Source organism: Macaca nemestrina, chromosome 3 (genome assembly GCF_043159975.1).
Source record: "Macaca nemestrina isolate mMacNem1 chromosome 3, mMacNem.hap1, whole genome shotgun sequence".
NCBI lineage: Eukaryota > Metazoa > Chordata > Mammalia > Primates > Cercopithecidae > Macaca > Macaca nemestrina.
In genome coordinates, this window is record NC_092127.1 from 86,955,659 (window position 1) to 86,978,635 (window position 22,977).

The following is a 22,977-nucleotide window of genomic DNA, read 5'->3' on the forward strand; positions in this document are numbered from 1 at the left end:
GACATAGTTCCTGTTTTTTTCTCTTAGTCATGTAGCCTAAGAATCTTTCCACGACATTAAATATTCTTTGAAAAATGGTTTTTAATGGGAGCATTATATTCCAAAGTTTGTATATGCAATAAAGCATTTAATCATTCTCTTACTAAGGGATTTTTTATTGTTTCCATTTTTCTCCACAATTATATGTTTTTGGAGCTTATAAGTCTTTCATATGAATCACTGGCTGCATTATTTATTTGGTTGGCATAGACTCATAAAAATATAATTTTTGAGTGTGACCACCTTTAAAGCTATTGATGTATACTTAGTGCCAATCTCCTTTCCTGGAACGTGTTGTCGTATACACTCTCACCAGTAGGATGAGGGAGTGTTTGTACTGTTTCACTTTTGATAGTATTTTGCATTATCCAATTCAAAGAAGTACACAAACTTTATAATAATTTTATAGTCTAAAGCTTTCTTTCATTGCCAGTGATTCTTGTGTCATTATAACTCTGAGTGTGGTAGCTTAAAGCATTGAATAAGTAACAGACTTTAATATCACATATGGCCACTAGCCCGGCCTCAATTTTTTTTCCCAAGGGATTACCTTTCACCTCTTTTTAATTATCTTCTCTATCAATTTAGAAACATTCTTTCAAACTGTCATTTCTCTCTTCCTAAAGGAAAAGTATCCTATCAAAATGATTGGGATTCCCTCACATGCATAAGTTATTATAGAAAGAGTTGAGAATATTTAATCTCCCATTAGGAAAATAGCATTATTCTATCTTTTTAATAGGTACTTTTTGTGTATGTTTTGAATTTACAGTGAATAATTTCTTTTCTTTCATGATGTTGCCAAACAAATAATTCTGGTATATAAAAAAGTGAATTATTTATTAATTATATCCAGCTAGTTAAAATAATTTTTAAGAGTCTTATAGTTGATGTTTTCAAGTCTTCTGGCATGTATGTATATCATCTAAAAATAATGGAGAAAGTATCTCCTTCCCAATAATTACACGTTTTATTTTAGATGCATGTTACTGCAGTTGCTAGAAACTTCCAGGATAATGGTAAGTAAAAATGTTAATAGCGGGTATTCTTATCTTTTCCTGTTCCTAACAGGAATACCTCTACTTCTGAACTAATCAGATATTTCTGATAATGTTAAGAAATTATTCTGTTTCTTATTTTACAAGATTTTTAAAAAATTATGAATACTTGAACAATAATTTTGTCTTTTTCATCAACTGAAATCATCATGTTTTTTAAAATAAAATAACTAGTACATTAATATTGCTACTCCATGAGATGGTTCATATAATATAAAAATTCTCTTTTCTTTAAATTTGAAATAACTCACTGGCAAAACTTATTCTGGTTAACTATTGAGTTAAAATGTATACAAACATGCCTTGGTCATTAGTCTAGTGATATTTTAAATTTTTATTTATCACTTGACATAATTTTATTAATGAGTATTTCCTTGGTGTTTTGGGGGATGTATCTTTTTAAAGCAGAGCATAGTTTTGGCTTGAGGAAGTTAAAAATATAGCACTCTGGCACATCAACTATTTAAACTGAAAAACAGCAAGTGCAAGAAAGATCATTCTGACCTTTCAGTTGTTTCCCAAAAGCAGAAGACTAAATTCCTACGGTAAAGACACTCACACTATACAAGAAGGAAAAGCAATATCCTTAGCTTCAAAGAGGAGAAGTTGAGACTACGAGGATTCTCTAGATACCTTGTTAGAATAACTCTTGTCTTTTAAGCCTCTCATTTTCTTTTTTTTATTTTTTTTAATTTTTTAATATTTATTTATTTATTTATTTATTTATTTATTTATTTTTCAGAATTAAGAAGACTTTATTCAATTTAATAAGGAAAAAGTCACCAATCTCCATCCCAATAAGTGGGAAAGGCTTATAAATAGGTGAAAATAGGAAGGGCCAACAAGCATGAAACGGTACCTACCGCAGTAATAATCAGTGACATACACATTAAAGCAACCTAAAATACCATTTTGCACATAGCAGGTTGGCAAACAATCTACAATTTACAAATAGGGCAATGCAAATACTGCTAAGTATTCGGAGACATGAGAACTTGCATTTACTCTGATTGGGTATGTAAATATGAAGAAACATTTGGAAATTTTTAATAAACTTGAAGATGACTTGCTTGGGATTTAGCAATTCCATTAGAGAAATCCTCACACATGTGCAAAAGAAGGCATGCATTATCCATTCCAGCTTTTTATAAAAGTGAAAAACTAGAAACAACCCAATGCTCATAAATAAGATGCTGGATATACATAATTATGTTGTAGTCATATAATGGAATTCAGTAGTGTAAACAAGCATGCTAGTGTTACATAAATCAACATGAATACATTGCTGAAACATTCAGTAAAAATGTACATTGCAGAAGTACATATGGAGCAAGATATTACAATATTTACTTTTTTTTTTTTTTTGAGATGGAGTGTTGCTCTTGTCACCCAGGCTGGAGTACAGTGGCACCATCTTGGCTCACTGCAAACTCTGCCTTCTGGGTTCAAGCAATCCTCCTGCCTCAGCCTCCTGAGTAGCTTGGATTACAAATGCCTGCCACCATGCCCAGCTATTTTTTGTACTTTTAGTAGAGATGGGGTTTTGCCATGTTTTCCAGGCTAGTCTCCAACTCCTGACCTCAGGTGATCCACCCACCTCAGCCTCCCAAAGTGCTGGGATTACAGGCGTGAGTCACCATGCCCGGCCTACATAAATTTTTTTAACACCTGAAAAATCATGCTGTATTTTGTGTGGACATATTCAAATGTTTACACTATGGGAATAGACGCTTAGATGAGGATGATAAACACAAAATCTAGTATTCTGTGGAGAAAGGATTTAAGATGGAGAAGGTATCACAGAGTTTCAATGATATAGTATGTAATTTCATAGAACTTGATGATGAGTTGAAGGCTGTTCATCACAATGTTTATTCTAGTTTTCTCTATGTTTGAAATATCCCAAACTAAAATTTTTTTTGTTTGTTTGTTTTTATTTATTTTTATTTTTTTTATTATTATTATACTTTGAGTTCTAGGGTACATGTGCATAACGTGCAGGTTTGTTACATATGTATACTTGTGCCATGTTGGTGTGCTGCAACCATCAACTCATCAGCACCCATCAACTCGTCATTTACATCAGGTATAACTCCCAATGCAATCCCTCCCCCCTCCCCGCTCCCTATGATAGGCCCCGGTGTGTGATGTTCCCCTTCCCGAGTCCAAGTGATCTCATTGTTCAGTTCCCACCTATGAGTGAGAACATGCGGTGTTTGGTTTTCTGTTCTTGTGATAGTTTGCTAAGAATGATGGTTTCCAGCTGCATCCATGTCCTTACAAAGGACACAAACTCATCCTTCTTTACGGCTGCATAGTATTCCATGGTGTATATGTGCCACATTTTCTTAATCCAGTCTGTCACTGATGGACATTTGGGTTGATTCCAAGTCTTTGCTATTGTGAATACTGCCGCAATAAACATACGTGTGCATGTGTCTTTATAGCAGCATGATTTATAATCCTTTGGGTATATACCCAATAATGGGATGGCTGGGTCATATGATACTTCTAGTTCTAGATCCTTGAGGAATCGCCATACTGTTTTCCATAATGGTTGAACTAGTTTACAATCCCACCAACAGTGTAAAAGTGTTCCTATTTCTCCACATCCTCTCCAGCACCTGTTGTTTCCTGACTTTTTAATGATCGCCATTCTAACTGGTGTGAGATGGTATCTCATTGTGGTTTTGATTTGCATTTCTCTGATGGCCAGTGATGATGAGCACTTTTTCATGTGTCTATTGGCTGTATGAATGTCTTCTTTTGAGAAATGTCTGTTCAGATCCTTTGCCCACCTTTTGATGGGGTTGTTTGTTTTTTTCTTGTAAATTTGTTTGAGTTCTTTGTAGGTTCTGGATATTAGCCCTTTGTCAGATGAGTAGATTGCAAAAATTTTCTCCCATTCTGTAGGTTGCCTGTTCACTCTGATGGTAGTTTCTTTTGCTGTGCAGAAGCTCTTTAGTTTAATGAGATCCCATTTGTCAATTTTGGCTTTTGCTGCCGTTGCTTTTGGTGTTTTAGACATGAAGTCCTTGCCCATGCCTATGTCCTGAATGGTACTACCTAGGTTTTCCTCTAGGATTTTTATGGTATTAGGTCTAACATTTAAGTCTCTAATCCATCTTGAATTAATTTTCATATAAGGAGTAAGGAAAGGATCCAGTTTCAGCTTTCTACTTATGGCTAGCCAATTTTCCCAGCACCATTTATTAAATAGGGAATCATTTCCCCATTTCTTGTTTCTCTCAGGTTTGTCAAAGATCAGATGGCTGTAGATGTGTGGTATTATTTCTGAGGACTCTGTTCTGTTCCATTGGTCTATATCTCTGTTTTGGTACTAGTACCATGCTGTTTTGCTTACTGTAGCCTTGTAGTATAGTTTGAAGTCAGGTAGCGTGATGCCTCCAGCTTCGTTCTTTTGACTTAGGATTGTCTTGGAGATGCGGGCTCTTTTTTGGTTCCATATGAACTTTAAAGCAGTTTTTTCCAATTCTGTGAAGAAACTCATTGGTAGCTTGATGGGGATGGCATTGAATCTATAAATTACCTTGGGCAGTATGGCCATTTTCACGATATTGATTCTTCCTATCCATGAGCATGGTATGTTCTTCCATTTATTTGTGTCCTCTTTTATTTCACTGAGCAGTGGTTTGTAGTTCTCCTTGAAGAGGTCCTTTACATCCCTTGTAAGTTGGATTCCTAGGTATTTTATTCTCTTTGAAGCAATTGTGAATGGAAGTTCATTCATGATTTGGCTCTCTGTTTGTCTGTAACTGGTGTATAAGACTGCTTGTGATTTTTGCACATTAATTTTGTATCCTGAGACTTTGCTGAAGTTGCTTATCAGCTTAAGGAGATTTTGGGCTAAGACAATGGGGTTTTCTAAATATACAATCATGTCATCTGCAAACAGGGACAGTTTGACTTCTTCTTTCCCTAACTAAAAACCCTTTATTTCTTTCTCTTGCCTGATTGCCCTAGCCAGAACTTCCAACACTATGTTGAATAGGAGTGGTGAGAGAGGGCATCCCTGTCTTGTGCCAGTTTTCAAAGGGAATTTTTCCAGTTTTTGCCCATTCAGTATGATATTGGCTGTGGGTTTGTCATAAATAGCTCTTATGATTTTGAGGTACGTTCCATCAATACCGAATTTATTGAGCGTTTTTAGCATGAAGGGCTGTTGAATTTTGTCAAAAGCCTTTTCTGCATCTATTGAGATAATCATGTGGTTCTTGTCTTTGGTTCTGTTTATATGCTGGATTATGTTTATTGATTTGTGAATGTTTACCAGCCTTGCATCCCAGGGATGAAGCCCACTTGATCATGGTGAATAAGCTTTTTGATGTGTTGCTGAATCTGGTTTGCCAGTATTTTATTGAGGATTTTTGCATCGATGTTCATCAGGGATATTGGTCTAAAATTCTCTTTTTTGGTTGTGTCTCTGCCAGGCTTTGGTATCAGGATGATGTTGGCCTCATAAAATGAGTTAGGGAGGATTCCCTCTTTTTCTATTGATTGGAATAGTTTCAGAAGGAATGGTACCAGCTCCTCCTTGTACCTCTGGTAGAATTTAGCTGTGAATCCATCTGGTCCTGGACTTTTTTTGTTTGGTAGGCTATTAATTATTGCGTCAATTTCAGAGCCTGCTATTGGTCTATTCAGGGATTCAACTTCTTCCTGGTTTAGTCTTGGAAGAGTGTAAGTGTCCAGGAAATTATCCATTTCTTCTAGATTTTCCAGTTTATTTGCATAGAGGTGTTTATAGTATTCTCTGATGGTAGTTTGTATTTCTGTGGGGTCGGTGGTGATATCCCCTTTATCATTTTTTATTGCGTCAATTTGATTCTTCTCTCTTTTCTTCTTTATTCGTCTTGCTAGCGGTCTGTGAATTTTGTTGATCTTTTCAAAAAACCAACTCCTGGATTCATTGATTTTCTGGAGCATTTTTTGTGTCTCTATCTCCTTCAGTTCTGCTCTGATCTTAGTTATATTTCTTGCCTTCTGCTAGCTTTTGAATGTGTTTGCTCTTGCTTCTCTAGTTCTTTTAATTGCGATGTTAGAGTGTCAATTTTAGATCTTTCCTGCTTTCTCTTGTGGGCATTTAGTGCTATAAATTTCCCTCTACACACTGCTTTAAATGTGTCCCAGAGATTCTGGTATGTTGTATCTTTGTTCTCATTGGTTTCAAAGAACATCTTTATTTCTGCCTTCATTTCGTTATGTACCCAGTAGTCATTCAGGAGCAGGTTGTTCAGTTTCCATGTAGTTGAGCGGTTTTGATTGAGTTTCTTAGTCCTGAGTTCTAGTTTGATTGCACTGTGGTCTGAGAGACAGTTTGTTATAATTTCTGTTCTTGTACATTTGCTGAGGAGTGCTTTACTTCCAATTATGTGGTCAATTTTGGAGTAAGTATGATGTGGTGCTGAGAAGAATGTATATTCTGTTGATTTGGGGTGGAGAGTTCTATAGATGTCTATTAGGTCTGCTTGCTGCAGAGATGAGTTCAATTCCTGGATATCCTTGTTAACTTTCTGTCTCGTTGATCTGTCTAATGTTGACAGTGGAGTGTTGAAGTCTCCCATTATTATTGTATGGGAGTCTAAGTCTCTTTGTAAGTCTCTAAGGACTTGCTTTATGAATCTGGGTGCTCCTGTATTGGGTGCATATATATTTAGGATAGTTAGCTCTTCCTGTTGAATTGATCCCTTTACCATTATGTAATGGCCTTCTTTGTCTCTTTTGATCTTTGATGGTTTAAAGTCTGTTTTATCAGAGACTAGTATTGCAACCCCCGCTTTTTTTTATTCTCCATTTGCTTGGTACATTTTCCTCCATCCCTTTATTTTGAGCCTATGTATGTCTCTGCCTGTGAGATGGGTCTCCTGAATACAGCAGACTGATGGGTCTTGACTCTTGATCCAGTTCGCCAGTCTGTGTCTTTTAATTGGAGCATTTAGTCCATTTACATTTAAGGTTTATATTGTTATGTGTGAACTTGATCCTGCCATTATGATCTTAACTGGTTATTTTGCTCATTAGTTGATGCAGTTTCTTCCTAGCCTCGATGGTCTTTACATTTTGGCATGTTTTTGCAATGGCTGGTACCGGTTGTTCCTTTCCATGTTTAGTGCTTCCTTCAGGGTCTCTTGTAAGGCAGGCCTAGTGGTGACAAAATCTCTAACCATTTGCTTATCTGTAAAGGATTTTATTTCTCCTTCACTTATGAAACTTAGTTTGGCTGGATATGAAATTCTGGGTTTAAAATTCTTTTCTTTAAGAATGTTGAATATTGGCCCCCACTCTCTTCTGGCTTGTAGAGTTTCTGCCAAGAGATCTGCTGTTAATCTGATGGGCTTCCCTTTGTGGATAACCCGACCTTTCTCTCTGGCTGCCCTTAAGATTTTTTCCTTCATTTCAACTTTGGTGAATCTGGCAATTGTGTGTCTTGGAGTTGCTCTTCTCGAGGAGTATCTTTGTGACGTTCTCTGTATTTCCTGGATTTGAATGTTGGCCTGCCCTACTAGGTTGGGGAAGTTCTCCTGGATGATATCCTGAAGAGTGTTTTCCAACTTGGTTCCATTTTCCCCCTCACTTTCAGGCACCCCAATCAGACGTAGATTTGGTCTTTTTACATAATCCCATACTTCTTGCAGGTTTTGTTCATTTCTCTTTCTTCTTTTTTCTTTTGGTTTCTCTTCTCGCTTCATTTCATTCATTTGATCCTCAATCGCAGATACTCTTTCTTCCAGTTGATCGAGTCGGTTACTGAAGCTTGTGCATTTGTCACGTATTTCTCGTGTCATGGTTTTCATCTTTTTCATTTCGTTTATGACCTTCTCTGCATTAATTACTCTAGCAATTAATTCTTCCACTTTTTTTTCAAGATTTTTAGTTTCTTTGCGCTGGGTACGTAATTCCTCCTTTAGCTCTGAGAAGTTTGATGGACTGAAGCCTTCTTCTCTCATCTCGTCAAAGTCATTCTCCGTCCAGCTTTGATCCGTTGCTGGCGATGAGCTGCGCTCCTTTGCTGGGGGAGATGTGCTCTTATTTTTTGAATTTCCAGCTTTTCTGCCCTGCTTTTTCCCCATCTTTGTGGTTTTATCTGCCTCTGGTCTTTGATGATGGTGACGTACTGATGGGGTTTTGGTGTAGGTGTCCTTCCTGTTTGATAGTTTTCCTTCTAACAGTCAGGACCCTCAGCTGTAGGTCTGTTGGAGATTGCTTGAGGTCCACTCCAGACCCTGTTTGCCTGGGTATCAGCAGCAGAGGCTGCAGAAGATAGAATATTGCTGAACAGTGAGTGTACCTGTCTGATTCTTGCTTTGGAGGCTTCCTCTCAGGGGGGTACTCCACCCTGTGAGGTGTGGGGTGTCAGACTGCCCCTAGTGGGAGATGTCTCCCAGTTAGGCTACTCAGGGGTCAGGGACCCACTTGAGCAGGCAGTCTGTCCCTTCTCAGATCTCAACCTCCGTGTTGGGAGATCCACTGCTCTCTTCAAAGCTGTCAGACAGAGTCGTTTGCGTCTGCAGAGGTTTCTGCTGCGTTTGTTATTGTTTACTGTGCCCTGTCCCCAGAGGTGGAGTCTACAGAGACAGGCAAGTTTCCTTGAGCTGCTGTGAGCTCCACCCAGTTTGAGCTTACCAGCAGCTTTGTTTACCTACTTAAGCCTCAGCAATGGCGGGCGCCCCTCGCCCAGCCTCGCTGCTGCCTTGCCGGTAGATCACAGACTGCTGTGCTAGCAATGAGGGAAGCTCCGTAGGCGTGGGACCCTCCCGGCCAGGTATGGGATATAATCTCCTGGTGTGCCCGTTTGCTTAAAGCGCAGTATTGGGGTGGGAGTTACCCAATTTTCCAGGTGTTGTGTGCCTCAGTTCCCCTGGCTAGGAAAAGGGATTCCCTTCCCCCTTGCGCTTCCCAGGTGAGGCGATGCCTCGCCCTGCTTCAGCTCTCACTGGTCGGGCTGCAGCAGCTGACCAGCACCGATTGTCTGGCACTCCCCAGTGAGATGAACCCAGTACCTCAGTTGAAAATGCAGAAATCACCGGCCTTCTGTGTCGCTCGTGCTGGGAGTTGGAGACTGGAGATGTTCCTATTCGGCCATCTTGCTCCACCCCCCAAGCCTCTCATTTTCACAGTTTACTATTCTTTGTCTAATTCAGTAGCTAAGTAACTGGCTAACTGCTTTTTTGAGTCTTCATTTTCTTTGAGGGCTCCAGTGCCATGTGAAACTATTAAGCTTTTCTCTTGTTAATCTATTTTACATCAATTTAATTCTCAGTCCTGCCTTGTACCCTAAGAAGATGGAGGTGGAGTGTTTTTGCCACTACAGTCTTTTGCCCACATTTCAGTGTGTATCTTTTTATGAGAGAGATTATATAACATGGTATTTGGAGCCAGGTAGATGAGGGCTTAAAGCTCTTTCTCATTTCATTTTTGTAAACTCCAGTTTCTTTGTCTATAAATGAAGGTAAATAATCCCCTTGTAACAGAGTTGTTGCAAGAGTTGTAGGAGCTAATATGTGTAATGTGCTTTTTTGTGTTTCAGGCTTCTGTTAAAGCTCAGGAAAGTTGTAGTGAGAGTTGTTAAAATGATTACCTGAAATAGTACAGAAGGTGATTACAAGTTCGGCCTCCAGAGTATAACAGAATTGAGTTCAAATTTCACCTCTACCATTTCTTAGCTCTGTGTCCTTGGTTACGAATAATCAATCCATTTTAGAAAGGAAAATAATATCTATCTCATATCTTTGAGGTTTTAATGAACGATTGCTATGCAGATGATTAACACATTTGTCCTCAATGACTGTTCCTGCTCTGTGAGAATGTTTTAACTGATATGAATTTATTGTGATGACTGCTGTTATACATAATCTTGTTTTGTATGTGGTTATAAAGACTATACATATATATGTATTTGTATATACATATATATGAAGGAATTTGAAAGTAGTTACTTTTTAAAATGCAGATTTTAAAATCTTTTTTTATTAATAAAGTAATGAATGAAAAAACATTTTCTTTCTAGTTCCTAGGTATTTTTATATTTTTTGGTCATTGTAACCAGATTATTGCTACTCAATTAGCAATAATTATGTTACATTACATATTTTTTATCACCAATACTTTACATTCATATCTTATAAAGAAATTTACAATAATTATTTAAGTTTACTTCAGTAGTTTTAATACTGTAATTTCTTTTTAAGCTTTTTATTTTGTTTAATTCCTCATTAGTTAGCATATGTTTTGGTTGATACTTTCATAATGACAGAATGGCTATCTTTTCTAAAATTTTGGATATCCAAAAATTATTTTATTTTCTTCTTACATGAACAAAATACCTGACTAAATATAAACTTCTTAAGTTGCAGTTTTTTTTCTCAAATAGACTTGGTATTCCATTATCTCAAGTTTCTGTAACACAGATTCTCTAATTTTTTAATGGATTTTGTTAATTTAGTAGAAAATCTAAGTTAAAATACTTGCTCAATACTTTAAGATTGTTTCTTTTTCCTTAGAATCAAAAAGATTTGCTAGGGTGCTTTTAAACACAAACAACGCTCCTTACTTTTTCGTGTCTCATAGTGAGCCCACTCGATCTGCATTATTCATCCTCCAACTTCCCACTTCTCCAAAGATTAGCTTAATAAAGTCATTGATTGTATTTTCTATTCTAGTTTTAAAAAACCTGTCATACTTGAGTTGTATCTCTGTTCTCCACATCTTATTAGTTTTCGGTCTTTCCATGTACTGAGAACAAATCCTTCTTTAATATGTTCTCTAATTCACTGATTTATTTTCATCTAGTGTGAGTCCCTTTTGTTGTGACCGATGTGGATTTTAATTTGCTGTTGAAACTTTAGCTTCTTATTTTATTTTATTTTTATCATACTTCCTCTTGTCAATACCTTTTCTTCATGTCACATGTTTAATCTCATTCTGGTATCTCATCTCAAATGTCTTTCACATATTTTGCTTTCATCTCAGTCTAACCTTGGCCCTTGACTTTCTGCTGCTATTTCCTCTCCATATTTTCCATTTTTTTAATGAGTTCAAACTTTCCTGACATTTTCTTTTTTGGCCCCTGCATTTTGTCACCAACTGCCTAGTACTGAACCTGAAAGTGGGATATTTCAGTTGAAATTAACACATACTGCCTTAGAACTTTTGAAAAAGTTAAAATATTTATAAAAAGCTTCATATTTAAGCAGTTATGCATTGGTAGCTGAAAAGTGCTGTGTGTGTGTGTGTGTTTGTGTGTGTGTGTATTTCCCATTTTTTCCATGTTGATAGCTTGGTGCTTTTGATACGATATCTGACAACCTTCCTCATTAATAAATAAATCACTAACAGAAGTATAATTATTCTGAGTCTTTACAAAAAAAAATTATCCTTCCTTTCTTCTGGAGTAGTTTTAGTTGATGAACTTTTTGTTTGTTCTCATCTTTAATACTTCTGGCGTGGTGGCTCACGCCTGTAATCCCAGCACTTTGGGAGGCCAAGGTAGGTGGATCACGAGGTCAAGAGATCAAGACTATCCTGGCCAACATGGTGAAACTCTGTCTCTACTAAAAATACAAAAATTAGCTGGGCATGGTGGTGCACGCCTGTAGTCCTAGCTACTCAGGAGGCTGAGGCAGGAGAATCGGATGAACCCGGGAGGCAAAGCCTGCAGTGAGCCGAGATCATGCCACTCTACTCCAGCCTGGCGACAAAGCGAGACTCTGTCAAAAAAAAAAAAAACCCCAAAAACCAAAAAAACAAAAACACATCTATGGAATCATTGTTCACCAAGGCTCTTGGTGTTTATATGTCCTTTGGTTCTTTCCCTGTGTTCAGGGATGGACTGCAGAAATCTTTAATAGGTGCAGTTCACAACTCAAGATCCCAGGAGTTAGCAGGTTTTTGTCTAATGCAGCTGCCACGATAGAGGTGGGACATGATTCCCTGGCACTATGTATCTAAGTCTGTGCATAAATTTCTAACAGACTTCTTCACCTTCCCATCCCTCCATTGTAGAGCTTTACTTTTGAGTCCCAGGACCAGCCAAGTGTAGCATTACCCTCCTACACCCCACTTTCAACTGGAAGGAATATTTTATGCATGTATATGGAAAGATCAGAGCTGGGACATAGAGTACTTGTAAAAATTAACATTTATGTAGCAGAGAGGTAGCTGGGGTCAGGAGGCAAGGGAGGGATTAAATATCTTTCCACCTTCTATTATGAGCAAAGGACTGATTTGTTTCATAGACAGTAGGGGTAGACTACTGATTTTTAAATTTGTCTCAATTAACTTTTCTCAACCTTAGAATTAATTGGAATTAGTTCTAGATGCCAGTAAGCTTATTTTCCAGTCTTTGTTCTCCCTGTTATTAAGAATTTCATCTTTTTTGTGTGTGCTTTGACTACATTTCTGAGATACAACACTGTGAGTTGCTAACATATTGCTATTTCAGACAAAACTGAGCTATTACACAAAATTTTCAAGGTATGACTGTAACAACAACAAAAAACTTTTGTGAGCAATATGACAAATGGAAATGTAAGTATACTGGAAAAGAGAAAAGAGGCCATTATTCTTTTATGGAGTACAAATGACCACATTTTGACAATTTTCCCTCTTTTCTGTTTAATATATCCAGTACTGGCAAAAACAGCCTGATGAAAATACCTCAGAGATCAGCATTCTCTTTTTCCCATGTAAGGGTAATATCTTCCCCATTTCTCCAGGTCTCCTGCTTCTAGACAATTTTATTATTTAACATTTATCAAAGCGCTACAGCAACATACACTTATAGAACACAGAAAGGATATGTTGCCTAACTACCTCTTTCCCATCAGTATGCACACTCCTGCCCTACAAAAGACTAGCCAATAATGGTTTTGTAGTCTGGAGTGAGGACTTGGTGCGCAGGGACTATACTAGGGATTACAAGCTCACAAGTCTATAGGGACCATGCAGATAAAATTACTGAGCAAATAAGATTTAGTACTTACTTGTTAAATACATTTGAATAGTTTTCATTAGCAAAAATAAATATGTTCCTTCATTTTTTTCATAAACTGACTCTCTTGATATCTCTTTTATTTTCTCACTTTTGATAGAATTATGACTTTAGAGAAATGTGTTCCAAATATAAGAAGACAACACGGAAAGCATGATAACAAATGATAATAGTCATTTGTTGCAATTTGTACATTTATATAATAGGGAGTGGTTGGAAATTTGAATATTTCAGGAAACATGGTCTTAAATGCTGGCAAAAGTTTTAAATTATATTGTGTGGGTTATTGTTAAAATATAATTTACTTAGGGGCTAAGTTTGACCACACGTAGTCTCTGAAACATAGTTTCTTTTGGTGGGAATTTTTTACATGTTGATTTTGAGATTTTTGCTGATTACTATCTCATCTATTCGACTTTTAGTCCATATCTAAGGTAGGGCTAGGCAACCAAAGTTTAAAAGCTCTGCAAATAATTCTTATGCTCATCTGAGTTGGAAGTGACTGGTATAGGCAGTTGGTTAGGGTGGATGTGCTCCTTCTACCCACAGAACCTTACCCTTCAAAGAAATGGTTTTTTTAGCAGCAGCCAATCCGTACAGATTGGCAGCAACCTGATTCTTGCCTGTTTGGAGGCAAGAATTCGGCTGAGGGGCATAAGGCACAGGAGAGACCAAGGCAAGTTTTAGATAGAGTAGTATTGAAAGTTTATTAAAAGGTTTTAGAGCAGGAATGAAAGGAAGTAAGGTACACTTGAAAGAGGGCCAAGTGGGCAACCTGAGAGATCCAAGTGCCCTTGACATGGGGTTTTAAACATTGGTATGGTTCTGGGGTTAGTGTCTCTCCTCCTTTGATTTTTCCTTAGGGCAGTCTATCTGCAAACGCAGTGCCCTGCCAGCACCTGGGAGGAGCCGCATGTGCAGTATGTTTACTGAAGTTGTGCATATGCTCATTTAGGTGTTTTTCCCTTACCAGTTGAGCGTTCCTAGAGAAAAGTCATAAGCCAGTTAAACCCCACCATTTTGCCTCTTAGTGCACATGCTTGCGCCCACTTGTCCAACTCCTGAGATCTTATTGGGAAGCTGCTGATCACCAGCTTCAGGTGTTTTCTGTCTATTGAGAGACTGCCTTTCGCTGGCACTGGCTGTGACCAATTATGGTTTTAGAGAGACAGTTTAACAACTACCTAACCATAACCTGGTGGTCGTATGATATTCCTGGGTGGGTAGCCCTCTTCTGCCGTGCTCGTGTCTGCCTAGCTGCCTACACTAACAGTTTGCCCTCTAAGAGTGAGAGCAACAACACACCCTTGATAAGGTTCATTTGCCTATATGGCTGAGGACATCTGTGGATGTAATCCATGATCACAGGGAGGCAGCTTGTTCAGAATGCTTGAACCTCGTCAGTTGCCACATGTCATATCCAAGGTAAGACTATGCTAGTAAGATGGGGATGATCTTGACATAGATAGAAAAGGCCCTTCTGTACAGTCCAAGATGTGAACAAACTTGACCCTAGACTATATATGATTTTGTAAAATAAGGAAAATTAGCCAGATATTTCCATCTTTGAACAAGGAGCCCTTAAATTCTTTCAACATTTTTGACTTGATCATGTTCACTTAGAAATCTTCTAATGACTAAGTATATTTTATAGAAACTTTATTATCTGGCAGAGACCAAATAATACAAGCAATCTAGTCACTGGAAAGCCATCTTCCTTTCTTATAGGTTTAATGACTGGAATTGGGGGTATGAATCAGTCTTCTGTGAGCTTCGATAACATAACCCAGACTTCAAGATCCTGATCAGCTCCAAAGACACTGGCAAAATGCAGTTCTCTGTCTTCCAGCATTGAAGAACAAACCCTTGATGGCTCTATAAAGCTCAGTTTTGGGAAGGAGGATGGAAGTGCGCTTGTTCATCTATGATAGCACTCCTTAGCATTTTCTAATTTCAAATCCAAATTGGGAAAATTGACTTTTAAACTGTTTTGATGGAAAATTTTATCTGTGATCCAAAGTCTTCAGCATTTTTCCTTACATTTTTTCAAGATGTGAAAACTGAGTTGAAGAAATCTGTTGAGTTTCCATGGAAATGGTGCCAATTAATTATTTTTTTCTTCCTTAGGAAAATTCCTTGACTTAGCAATAATGTAACTTCCTGGCAATCCCTTGCCAGTCTTAAACTTAGTGCACTTGAAATGCTTATACTTTCAATGGGAAAATAGTTGAATCTCATAATCCCTTTTCCCTCCAGCATATAGAGGAAGAATTAAATAATAATTCCTGTTTACCTTCTTTAGAGAACTTGTCTAGTCCCTTTAGAAAATCTTGCCTCTGAAAAACATTATATAAAAGGCCCTTTTTATTGTTTTCTACCAAATAAAGAGATTATCACTAGTGAAGTATGTACTGCTTTTCCTAGTACACCATGAAATCCCAGGATATTTGAAGAATATTCATTAATTAGGTAATAAGCAGTTTTCATTGCCTAGTATGTTACATGGACTGAATGGTCATAATATCTGCAACAGTTTAGAGAAATACGGTTGGATGAAATCAGCCTTTTTAGGTATTTAAGTACTTAATTCTTTTATTTCTAAATATTCCAAAGTATTCCTAATTATCTTTTTTTCATGCTAACTGCTGATTTCCTGTACACTATAGTCATCAGGGAGGTTTTTAGAGAAACATTTGGTAAGGATTGATGTTCCCTTAGTCCTTACAAATAAAACAATATTCTGTTCAATTCTGGTACATTACTGATATCCAGAAATAAAGGAATGTAAGGAAACTGCTCTAAGATGACTAATCAAAAATATCATCAATAAGTTGGACTTAAGTATGTACAGAGAAAAAATATTACAGATAAAATATGATTAAAATGTTAGTATCTGAGTCCCCACAGAATTTAAAAAAATCTAGTGGTAATTGACCTTGATTATGCAAATTAGGTAACAAGATATAGACAGACAGTAATCAATACAATATTCCATAATTAGGTCCTCGTTTCCCTTTACCACACTCTCCTCCCCTTTTTCTGTGTGCAGATGGGTACTAGTTGTCTATACAAGGTAGAATAATGATAGGACTGTACTAAGCTTAACAGATACTAGCAGCCCTTCCAGGCATTGCTCTCTGTGGGATGGCCAGAAGGATAATTGATATAATCAAACATTCAAAGGATCTCTTCATTACACTTGATACTCGTCACTTCCCTTCATCTCCTGTGGCCCTCTTCGCATTTTCCCCTTACTTCTAACATAATTTAATTAAAAATATGGTAATTGAATAACTTATAAGAAAAACACTTCAGGGATTTTTCTCCCAAAAAGCTCAAAGCATCTCCTCTCTTCATTCTTTCCAAAGCTCTGTGAGGTACGTAGGGGAAGCCAGGTAGAAATAATCTCATCTACTTCGTTTAATTCTTTAGTAGCTCTTCTGATCCTAATTGTACAATGATCTCACATGGAGCTTTGCATTTATTTCTTGAGAGAGCTGAAGGCACAGTGGGATGATAATAGTAGACTTAAAAAGGATCTATCTTCCTCCTTAAATATGAAATCACTAAAAATGGAAAACTGTCAAATAAAGAGTTTTTTGCATGTAAATTTACAAGCAGTGTATTCAAGTGTTTCATGAGAGAATAAAAGTTCAGCTTCATCATGTGTTGCAATCAAACACCATGTATTAATTGGAAGAATGATCTAAGTACCACCTTGCTGTTGTAAAATAATGCCACTTGAAGTGATGGGTGAGGATTACCCATTTAAGAATGAACCTTTGTTTGAAGGATGATTCATAATGCCCTAGGAGCAGGTCCATTGAGGGTCTGTATTTAATAGTTCAGTGGGTGTTAGAATTTGGTGCAATCCATTCCCAGCCATCTTTACAATTGCAAAAAAGGAGCCTGACTTAGTAGTTGCTGTGAAATAATTTCCTGGTTTTATTCCAGTGTCCCTCTCAACAATTTAGTGGCACCAATTTCAAGGAAATATTAATTTGGACTGAAGTTATTTCAAAGATGGGCCTGTATATACGCATTCGTTATCATAGGCAGCTAATGTTACCCCCTACCTCTGCCACCTTTAATGTTTTTCATTTTTGAACGTTGAATAAAGCCTTATTGTCAGATTTAAAAAATCATAATAAAAATTCTGCTAGAGTCTCTCTTTTCAGTAGAAGACAAACATTTCAGGGAAAACTGGAGGCAGAAAATATTCTGTCTGTGGAAGATGTTTCTGTGGCTACAGTTTTCAGCTTTTCTCTGCATAACAAATAATTGTTCAACAAATGTTAGATCAAGTGCTGAAGGCAAGAGAACAGTTGAAAAGGATGCAATGTTTGGTTGGCATTGAGTGCAAACCATAGAAAAGTCACGCTAACCCCTTTCTTTGGAGGAATCAAATCATTTGCCACTCCTACCAAGTTAGGTTCCAGAGGCTTCCCTTACAGGTCTATGAAAACATGGCCTCTGATGCATCTTAGAGAAGTTTTCTTACTTGATCTTCCTGGAACCCTCATGATAACATTGACAACACTACCACAAACATTCTGACAAGGCCATTTCATGCCTTTGTTAATTAAAATAATTTTCTTGTATTAACTGTATTATGGCAAAATTATATTGTGTGAGATTAAGAGTAAAATTTATAAAGCACACAATTACATACTTCTGTCCTAGGAGGCTTTATTCAGTATTCATATGATTTCTTGATATTTTACTTAGAGATTACTAAATAGACTGAAGTTAGAGTTAGTGTTAGTACCTTGTTTCTTAGGAAGACCACGGAACTTGTCATCATCAGATTGTTTTCTGGCTGTCTTTTGTTGAAACACTGTAAAAAATAAAGAACATATTATTTACTGAACATAAATGTTCAAAATATCCATACTGTAGAAGTCTCCAGGAAGCCAGAATGCAATATGTCATTTTCCTGAGTATCAGTTCCTGCATTGTATTATTTTTGAGTAGGAAGATTATCAAATTTACAATTCTCTCATTTGTGCAGCTTATCAGTCATTTCAGAAAGCATTTTCATTGAGTAGAGTAGTATAATGCTGATGGAATGCCTCATTGAACTATTTAAATCAAGATATGATTCCATTTTGATATCAGGTAAGAATAAAAGCTGCATTATGTTAAAAGCGATAAATGTTAAAATCATATGAAAAATTTCATTTGCACAGAAATTACCCATGCTGACTTTTTGATGATATGCAAGGAAAATGACTGTTTTTCTTAAACAGGTAAAAAGACTCTTGTATTTCACAGATGTAATAATAAAAAAGATACTTTATTCTTGCCTCATCTATCTAGACCACAGACCTATTAAAACAGCTTATTCGAATTACTTCATTATCTGAAAAGTGCTTTGTTCTCATTTATTATTTCTCACACGAAATTCTGGGAGACAAGTCAGCATTACTCACCCCGTTTTGCAGATGAAAGATAAAATTGATTGTTTAATACTTATTGAGTACCCACAAAGTTCCATATAGCTTCTGGCATTTGTTAATAAAAAAGTCCAGACTCTTTACAACTTTACTTTAGAAAATGAACATCTCAGAGTTACATTTATTTTTTATGGGCAGTGTGAATTACAGGGTTTGGGAACTGGAAAAAGCTCTGGAGATTTAGTCCAACCTCATATGTTTATAGATGAGGGAGATGGAAGTAACTAGCTTGTAAAAAGGCTAAGCAATTTTGCAATGATCTCAGAGTAGCAGAGATGTGATTTAAACCCACAAGCCTTGAACTTCCATCTATTGCTTGGTTCCTTATAGCACTGCAGCCTCTTCCCTTCCATAACTATTCTCTTATAAAGATAAATAAGGAGATAGAGGGAGAGGATTAAAAGGGAACTCAGAACATTTCCAACACAGTTGTATCTCTTGTTCCTTTTAGCAGTTCTACAGAATTTCCTGGGGTAATTGAACTGAGGCCTGTGGGAGTGAATGTGTTTTAGCTGGATGGTGCTGGACCACTGTGATTGGCAGAAACATCCCAACAGTTACCCTAGATTTCTGTCTTTGGTTTTCATATTCTTTTTTTTTTTTTTGCTGATCTTTATTTATTTATTTATTTATTTATTTATTTATTTATTTATTATTATTATACTTTAAGTTCTAGGGTACATGTGCATAACGTGCAGGTTTGTTACATATGTATACTTGTGCCATGTTGGTGTGCTGCACCCATCAACTTGTCAGCACCCATCAACTCGTCATTTACATCAGGTATAACTCCCAATGCAATCCCTCCTCCCTCCCCCCTCCCCATGATAGGCACCGGTGTGTGATGTTCCCCTTCCCGAGTCCAAGTGATCTCATTGTTCAGTTCCCACCTATGAGTGAGAACATGCGGTGTTTGGTTTTCTGTTCTTGTGATAGTTTGCTAAGAATGATGGTTTCCAGCTGCATCCATGTCCCTACAAAGGACACAAACTCATCCTTTTTTATGGCTGCATAGTATTCCATGGTGTATATGTGCCACATTTTCTTAATCCAATCTGTCACTGATGGACATTTGGGTTGATTCCAAGTCTTTGCTATTGTGAATACTGCCGCAATAAACATACGTGTGCATGTGTCTTTATAGTAGCATAATTTATAATCCTTTGGGTATATACCCAGTAATGGGATGGCTGGGTCATATGGTACATCTAGTTCTAGATCCTAGAGGAATCGCCATACTGTTTTCCATAATGGTTGAACTAGTTTACAATCCCACCAACAGTGTAAAAGTGTTCCTATTTCTCCACATCCTCTCCAGCACCTGTTGTTTCCTGACTTTTTAATGATCGCCATTCTAACTGGTGTGAGATGGTATCTCATTGTGGTTTTGATTTGCATTTCTCTGATGGCCAGTGATGATGAGCATTTTTTAATGTGTCTGTTAGCTATATGAATGTCTTCTTTTGAGAAATGTCTGTTCAGATCCTTTGCCCACTTTTTGATGGGGTTGTTTGTTTTTTTCTTGTAAATTTGTTTGAGTTATTTGTAGGTTCTGGATATTAGCCCTTTGTCAGATGAGTAGATTGCAAAAATTTTCTCCCATTCTGTAGGTTGCCTGTTTGCTCTGATGGTAGTTTCTTTTGCTGTGCAGAAGCTCTTTAGTTTAATGAGATCCCATTTGTCAATTTTGGCTTTTGCTGCCGTTGCTTTCGGTGTTTTAGACATGAAGTCCTTGCCCATGCCTATGTCCTGAATGGTACTACCTAGGTTTTCCTCTAGGATTTTTATGGTATTAGGTCTAACATTTAAGTCTCTAATCCATCTTGAATTAATTTTCGTATAAGGAGTAAGGAAAGGATCCAGTTTCAGCTTTCTACTTATGGCTAGCCAATTTTCCCAGCACCATTTATTAAATAGGGAATCATATCCCCATTTCTTGTTTCTCTCAGGTTTGTAAAAGATCAGTTGGCTGTAGATGTGTGGTATTATTTCTGAGGACTCTGTTCTGTTCCATTGGTCTATATCTCTGTTTTGGTACCAGTACCATGCTGTTTTGCTTACTGTAGCCTTGTAGTATAGTTTGAAGTCAGGTAGCGTGATGCCTCCAGCTTCGTTCTTTTGACTTAGGATTGTCTTGGAGATGCGGGCTCTTTTTTGGTTCCATATGAACTTTAAAGCAGTTTTTTCCAATTCTGTGAAGAAACTCATTGGTAGCTTGATGGGGATGGCATTGAATCTATAAATTACCTTGGGCAGTATGGCCATTTTCACGATATTGATTCTTCCTATCCATGAGCATGGTATGTTCTTCCATTTATTTGTGTCCTCTTTTATTTCACTGAGCAGTGGTTTGTAGTTCTCCTTGAAGAGGTCCTTTACATCCCTTGTAAGTTGGATTCCTAGGTATTTTATTCTCTTTGAAGCAGTTGTGAATGGAAGTTCATTCCTGATTCGGCTCTCTGTTTGTCTGTTACTGATGTATAAGAATGCTTGTGATTTTTGCACATTAATTTTGTATCCTGAGACTTTGCTGAAGTTGCTTATCAGCTTAAGGAGATTTTGGGCTGAGACAATGGGGTTTTCTAAATATACAATCATGTCATCTGCAAACAGGGACAGTTTGACTTCTTCTTTTCCTAAATGAATACCCTTGATTTCTTTCTCTTGCCTAATTGCCCTAGCCAGAACTTCCAGCACTATGTTGAATAGGAGTGGTGAGAGAGGGCATCCCTGTCTTGTGCCAGTTTTCAAAGGGAATTTTTCCAGTTTTTGCCCATTCAGTATGATATTGGCTGTGGGTTTGTCATAAATAGCTCTTATGATTTTGAGGTACGTTCCATCAATACCGAATTTATTGAGCGTTTTTAGCATGAAGGGCTGTTGAATTTTGTCAAAAGCCTTTTCTGCATCTATTGAGATAATCATGTGGTTCTTGTCTTTGGTTCTGTTTATATGCTGGATTATGTTTATTGATTTGTGAATGTTGAACCACCTTGCATCCCAGGGATGAAGCCCACTTGATCATGGTGGATAAGCTTTTTGATGTGCTGCTGAATCCGGTTTGCCAGTATTTTATTGAGGATTTTTGCATCGATGTTCATCAGGGATATTGGTCTAAAATTCTCTTTTTGTGTTGTGTCTCTGCCAGGCTTTGGTATCATGATGATGTTGGCCTCATAAAATGAGTTAGGGAGGATTCCCTCTTTTTCTATTGATTGGAATAGTTTCAGAAGGAATGGTACCAGCTCCTCCTTGTACCTCCGGTAGAATTCAGCTGTGAATCCATCTGGTCCTGGACTTTTTTTGGTTGGTAGGCTATTAATTATTGCCTCAATTTCAGAGCCTACTATTGGTCTATTCAGGGATTCAACTTCTTCCTGGTTTACTCTTGGAAGAGTGTAAGTGTCCAGGAAATTATCCATTTCTTCTAGATTTTCCAGTTTATTTGCGTAGAGGTGTTTATAGTATTCTCTGATGGTAGTTTGTATTTCTGTGGGGTCGGTGGTGATATCCCCTTTATCATTTTTAATTGCGTCGATTTGATTCTTCTCTCTTTTCTTCTTTATTAGTCTTGCTAGTGGTCTGTCAATTTTGTTGATCTTTTCAAAAAACCAACTCCTGGATTCACTGATTTTTTGGAGAGTTTTTTGTGTCTCTATCTCCTTCAGTTCTGCTCTGATCTTAGTTATATTTCTTGCCTTCTGCTAGCTTTCGAATGTGTTTGCTCTTGCTTCTCTAGTTCTTTTAATTGCGATGTTAGAGTGTCAATTTTAGATCTTTCCTGCTTTCTCTTGTGGGCATTTAGTGCTATAAATTTCCCTCTACACACTGCTTTAAATGTGTCCCAGAGATTCTGGTATGTTGTATCTTTGTTCTCATTGGTTTCAAAGAACATCTTTATTTCGGCCTTCATTTCGTTATGTACCCAGTAGTCATTCAGGAGCAGGTTGTTCAGTTTCCATGTAGTTGAGCGGTTTTGATTGAGTTTCTTAGTCCTGAATTCTAATTTGATTGCACTGTGGTCTGAGAGACAGTTTGTTATAATTTCTGTTCTTGTACATTTGCTGAGGAGTGCTTTACTTCCAATTACGTGGTCAATTTTGGAGTAAGTATGATGTGGTGCTGAGAAGAATGTATATTCTGTTGATTTGGGGTGGAGAGTTCTATAGATGTCTATTAGGTCTGCTTGCTGCAGAGATGAGTTCAATTCCTGGATATCCTTGTTAACTTTCTGTCTCGTTGATCTGTCTAATGTTGACAGTGGAGTGTTGAAGTCTCCCATTATTATTGTATGGGAGTCTAAGTCTCTTTGTAAGTCTCTAAGGACTTGCTTTATGAATCTGGGTGCTCCTGTATTGGGTGCATATATATTTAGGATAGTTAGCTCTTCCTGTTGAATTGATCCCTTTACCAT

General features: G+C 37.3%; 1 protein-coding gene and 1 long non-coding RNA gene across 7 annotated transcripts in view; one reads left to right on the plus strand and one right to left on the minus strand.

The window, feature by feature from the left end:
* LOC105486347 (B cell scaffold protein with ankyrin repeats 1) overlaps window positions 1-22,977 on the minus strand; it is a 316,935-nt gene that overhangs the window by 20,648 nt on the left and 273,310 nt on the right. For all 4 annotated transcript variants that reach the window (XM_071093247.1, XM_071093245.1, XM_011749205.2 and 1 more), the window contains one exon: window positions 17,876-17,944. In XM_071093247.1, the coding sequence (XP_070949348.1) occupies window positions 17,876-17,944 (69 nt within the window). The remainder of the gene's footprint in view (window positions 1-17,875; window positions 17,945-22,977) is intronic.
* Window positions 1-22,977, plus strand: part of LOC105486346 (uncharacterized) — a 46,897-nt gene that overhangs the window by 15,892 nt on the left and 8,028 nt on the right. For 2 of the 3 annotated variants that reach the window (XR_011621141.1, XR_011621143.1), the window contains exons 5-6: window positions 1,019-1,058; window positions 1,840-1,951. This is a non-coding gene — a long non-coding RNA (uncharacterized lncRNA). Of the gene's footprint in view, window positions 1-1,018; window positions 1,059-1,839; window positions 1,952-22,977 lie in introns of those variants that run through there. The other variant, XR_011621142.1, reaches the window with a different exon arrangement.